The sequence below is a fragment of the Mus pahari genome, chromosome 7 (genome assembly GCF_900095145.1).
Source record: "Mus pahari chromosome 7, PAHARI_EIJ_v1.1, whole genome shotgun sequence".
NCBI classification, from domain to species: Eukaryota; Metazoa; Chordata; class Mammalia; order Rodentia; family Muridae; genus Mus; species Mus pahari.
This window is the reverse complement of record NC_034596.1, coordinates 8,023,767-8,029,189: the sequence shown is the minus strand read 5'-3', so window position 1 is coordinate 8,029,189 and position 5,423 is coordinate 8,023,767. Positions and strand designations below refer to the sequence as shown.

General features: G+C 43.1%; 1 protein-coding gene across 1 annotated transcript in view; it reads right to left on the bottom strand.

The window, feature by feature from the left end:
• Nucleotides 1–612: 612 nt before the first annotated feature.
• Nucleotides 613–5,423, bottom strand: part of Ttc32 (tetratricopeptide repeat domain 32) — a 9,829-nt gene continuing 5,018 nt past the window's right edge. The window contains exons 2-3 of the mRNA XM_021202585.2: nt 1,807–1,973; nt 613–1,025 (exon numbers count right to left, since the gene is read on the bottom strand). Coding sequence (XP_021058244.1) covers nt 886–1,025; nt 1,807–1,973 — 307 coding nt within the window. The 3' untranslated portion in view covers nt 613–885. The remainder of the gene's footprint in view (nt 1,026–1,806; nt 1,974–5,423) is intronic.

Below are 5,423 nucleotides of genomic sequence, written 5' to 3'. Positions count from 1 at the left end.
ATGTAGGATGAATTCTTTCCAACTGCTCTCCCATAGGATGGGTGCTTATGTTTAAGCCCAAGGGTCCTGTCTCTCAGCCCATTACCATATGTAAAGTAAGCAAGTTCTCTACGCACTGTGCAGAGAAAATGAGCAGGTGATGCCCCAGAGGGAAAGAATACAGAGACATGAGAACATGATGCAATTATCTGAAGTCACAGGGGAAATGTGGACATGGGCTGGCTACGGAGCATGTTGGAGTATTGTTTTTATTAGGTGTCACAGCAGTGAGTGGCTGTGGACCAGAGCATCTTTAGGAAGATGCAGGCAGAACTGTTTGAGGAGTGAAGCGTCACATCAGTATCTCATTCTCAAGCAGGTCAGAAAAAAAAAAAGCTTTGTCCAGCTTTTGTTTTATTTTTGTTGGATTTTGTTTAAGGGTCTCTATAGTATAGGCTTAGAGCACTCACAGCAATCCTCCTGCCTCAGACTTTAGAGTGGAAAGTTTTGGTTTTAAGTATTCAGAAAAAGCAAATGTGATAATTTAAGTAGTTGAAGAGTTTATGACTTGACTGTATTGACCAACAACTTTCCTATAGATGGGAAAAAAATATAAGGTTGGAAATAGAAATATGTGGTAAAAATAAAACCTTTATTTAAAATAATACATATTGATTTAAATATTTTGCTGTAATAGCATACATTTATACACTGGTATCATTTATTTACTCTATTAAGAGACCTATCAAATATGATCTTTCTTAAAATTAATAAGCACATTATTTTACTTTCACTTCTAAAATTCAGTCTCTTACATATAATCAAAATAGTTCTGTGCCTATTTTAGAGCCAATCAAATGCAGATTTAAGGATCTTGAGTTAAAAATCTCAATAAGCTAAAAGGTTTCAGTAACTTTTCTCGGCATTTCGTCTTTGCTTTTCTTCTTTGTCTAAAATGGTCTGTTTTAAGCTCAAAACAGCATCTTGAAATCCAGGATTGAGGTCTAGTGCCTTCTTGAAATCTTCCAAAGCTTCGTCAAAATACCCTGTGGCAGGGAGTCCCAGAGATAGAAAAAAGGGAGAAGTTGAGGATTCCTGTAACTGCACCGTGAAGTCTCAGTATACACAGCTTCATTTATGAGCTCCCCAAAAGGAAGCTGACTCTGTCAGTGATCCAAGTCGTCTATCACAGTAACCTGTGCCCTTATGGAATAAGTGGGTCTAAATCGGGGACGGTGACAAGACGGGTGCAGAAGCATTAGCTCCCATCTAACACACATGAGGCCCTGCGTTCAATCTCTGACAATATAAAAAATAAAACACATAAAATTAGTGATGGTTTTTTTAAATCAGGTTTTATAGGCAGGCAGCATATAAATCATCATAAAAATTCAACAAAATTCTATCACTTCTTTTACATAGCTGCAGTAAAATTGAGAAGTGGGTTTTTCTTTCTTATTTTAAATGAGAAACAGTATCCAGGCTTCTAAAAACTTCACTTCCGACTGTCTCCTGACTTTTCAACTGGAAAGTGTCACTGGCGCCAATCAGTATGACCCTCATTTGGAGGCTGGGACTGCGCAGACGCGAGGTCATCCTTGCTCCTGCGACCGGTCCCATTCTCACTACAGTGCTCTGCTGTGGTCTGTAGGGCCTAGCAAATGCCTAAAAACATTCATGAACGGTTCCTTGTTCCTTAGCTCTAAACCTGAATTTCACATAATTGTCAAACTTGATTCCCTCACGACAGCAGATCACTCTGAAGCGACAGAATACAGTCCACAAGAAGAGCAAAAAATAAAAAAGTGAAAAACCAAACCACCTTACCCAGCCTGTAGCGTATCAAGCCTCTGTTGTAATAGGGAACTTCAAAGCTGGGCAGGATTTCTATCGCAGATGTGTAGTCGTCCATGGCTTCATAAAAATCAACGCTGAAGTACTTGGTTTGCCCCCTGTTGTTATATGCGGTGGCCAAATCCTCGGGGCTACATTTGCTTTAAACAAAAAGTTCACATTAAAATCACATTGTTAAGCCTCCTCGCTTCCACTTCCATGCTCTTCGGGGCCCCATCAAACTCCATAGCTACAGCACGCTGTGTGGGGGCTGAAATGCCAAGCTGAAGAAACGGTGTGTGTGGAAACAGCAATCAAGTTCTGTGTAAGACCATCGGCGACTTTCGCGGGGCTACAACACAGCGTGGATTTTAAAGTACATGGAATGTTATTCGAGTCTTGAATGCCCTTGCTCTCTGCCGACATGTTCTGCTGGATACGAAAATGATTGCTGACTATTTTCAGAGCACACTCTGGGGGGAAGAAATGCATGCTTAGCAAGGAGTGCCTGCCCAGGTACCAGTGTGCTACAGAAATGTTGCAGACACTAATTTACTCTAAATGTAGGTAGTCTTCAAACAATGAGATCTGAAGTCATTTTCCACCCGTAAAGAAAGCGGTAGTTAGCATAGGTGTAATGGCACCCGGCATCTGGGAGCCACCACCAGGTCAAAGCGTCCTCCCTCCCATTGCCTATGACAAATTATCTTCACTGCTCCGAGCCAGAGGCATTACCATCTTCCTTCTCTTCCCTTTTCCCCAAAGTCAAACCGAGGAACTACATACCCCACCTCTCTCTTTTGCTACACCCACAGCACAAAGCATAGCCCTCAGAAAATATTGGTAATGGCAGTAACTTATTTTTTTAAAAAAATTATTGTGTGTGTGTGAGCACAGATGCCACAGCGAGTATATAGAGTTCAGTTAACACTCTGTAACGTCAGTTCTGTCTTTTCACCATTCCATGGCCTCCAGGAATTGAACTCAGTTGCAGGTTGGCATAGCAATTGCCTGTGGCTGAGGAGTCCCACCCCTGACCCATCACTGGTTTTCTTGGCATATTAATCCTTGACAACCCAGAGAAGGACCATAACTACTGTAGCACATTGGAGGTCCTTATAGTTTATTGGGGAGGGGTTGTCATTATTTGATTATTCCAGTTTTTTGAGTCAGGGTTTCACTCTGTAACGTTGGCTGGCCTGGAACTCACTGTGTAGGGCAGGCTGGCCTCTGCCTCCTGAGTGCTGGGATCAAAGCATGTAACATCATACCCACATGATCCTGCAGTTTAGACTTCATAATAGTAGGGAAGAACCGTTGTAACTTAGAAATTGTTTTGTCACCTCTGAGACAGATGGACAAAGGACACCTCTGAGGGCCACTAACTCAGTGTTAAAGGCTCACGAACAGGATACTGTAGCAGGCATTGGGGCATCAGCTGAACTGCTACCCCAGACGGAAAGAAACACACCCCGGGACTTCAGCAAAACTTTCATTATTCATCCCCTCAGGTTTCAAAGCTGTTAGGACGTCTTATCCTTGGACGATCTTGGAATGTTAGATTTCATTAAGATATATTCTAAGATATCACTTTCCATGAAGGTAGACATGTTGCTTGCAATCTTAAAGACACAGGCAAGGGCTACAAAGATGGTTCAACAGTTAAGAGCACTTGCTGCTCTTCCAAAGGGCTCAGGTACGATATCTAGCATCCACACTGTGGTTCACAAACATGTGTAACTCCAGTTCCAGGGAAGTTAATGCCCTCTCCTGGCCTCTGTGGGCACTGTACGCATCTGGTCACAGATAGATGTGTATGCAAACATCCATAAGTATTAGAAGAAAGCTTTAAAGAGAGACAGTGAGAGACAGAGAGAGGCTGACACCACTGATTTTCATTGTTAAAGGACTGATTTTTTAAACATAATATTTTTTCTTTGAATTTTTATTAATTGTATGTGTGCAAAGTGCTACCACATGCATGGAGAAGTCAGGGAATGGCTCTCCCGAGTGGCTCTCTGCCTCCTTCGGCTTCACAAACATTCCAGGGACTGAGCTGAGGTCATCAGGCCTGTGTGGCAGGCTCCTTTACTCATTGGGCCCCTTGAGAGCAGTCAGTACTATTCAGAATTATTCAGCAACCCAATATTTCAAAAAATAAAATGAAACTTCCAAAGATATGTGTAAGGGGAAACGTGGAAGTGGTAGACTTCACATTTTGAACTCTACCAGAGAAAGGTGCGAGGGATGCGGTGCTGCTGCGACTGCAGCACGGGCTTAGGTGCGAGGGATGCGGTGCTGCTGCGACTGCAGCACGGGCTTAGGTGCGAGGGACGCGGTGCTGCTGCGACTGCAGCACGGGCTTAGGTGCGAGGGATGCGGTGCTGCTGCGACTGCAGCACGGGCTTGCTGAGCTCGCAGCCAGGCTGCAAGTCTAGGACAGAGGTTACCTTGTCCTGTGGTGGACATGGGTTCCTGGGCTGACATGCTCAGATGAGAAAGAAGCAGCAGCTCATGTACCATCCACATACCTACTGCTAACTGTTCCTGAAACTTCCTAAAGAAGCCCACTAGAGGCTAAAGTAGAAAAGAAGTCTCCCGTGTTTGCTAGCCTTTTTATCAGGAGTGGTGGTGGAAATGAGAGATGGTAACATCCCTCTACCATCTATGTGGAATTTTCTATTAGCAAATATCAGGAGTGCTCAGCCACAAACGGGATGCCAATCAACACCTTTCTTCCACCCCCAAGGCTCAGGGAAATGAGAAGAGCCTGGGGCTGGGGCAAAAACCGAGAAACAGTGTCTTCCGGGCATTGCAGGGCCCTGTGCCCATAAATTCATGGCTATGGTTCCCTGCACAAGACCTGCACGAGATCAAGTCAGTAAACACTCCATGGAGCTAGGTGGGAGGGGGTGTCCTACCTCAGAGGAGCTATGAACAGGTAAGGGTGTCTGAGGAAGGGAGGGAGGGAGGGTTAGCTTTCTTAAGGGTATGGCCCTGGTAGGTCAAACACTCTCCTGGATGGCCACATAGCTATGAATAACGGGGGCAGCACAAAATGGGAGTTGGTAACTTAAAAAAAAAAAAAAAGAGAGGGAAGGGAAGTTGGGGTAGAGGTGAGAGGAATTAAGGTGAGTAGTGGGGGGTGAGGATTATCAAAGACAAAAACACCTTATTAAAAAAAAAAAGAAATTTCTGTTAACTTTTACGATAATGTAGTACTAAAATGAAAAAAGCAATTAAAAAAACCAGCCATTAAAAAAAAAGAAAAAGAAAAAGAAAAAAACAATTTTGCCTCTCTGGCTTAATTCCACTTAAGTCTTACAAACAAATAAGAATGCAGTCTTCTGTATTAGATCTCATGCAAAGACAAGCTTGCAGTCTACTATAAAGATCTTCCAGGACCAGTACTACACGCTTGTAATCTCAGCACTTGGGAGGCAGAGGCAGGTGGATCTCTGAATTCAAGGCCAACCTGGTATGTAGAGGGAGTTTCATGACAGCTGGGGCTACAAAAAGAAAAGAAAAGAAAAGAAAAGAAAAGAAAAGAAAAGAAAAGAAAAGAAAAGAAAAGAAAAGAAAAGAAAAGAAAAGAAAAGAAAAGAAAAGAA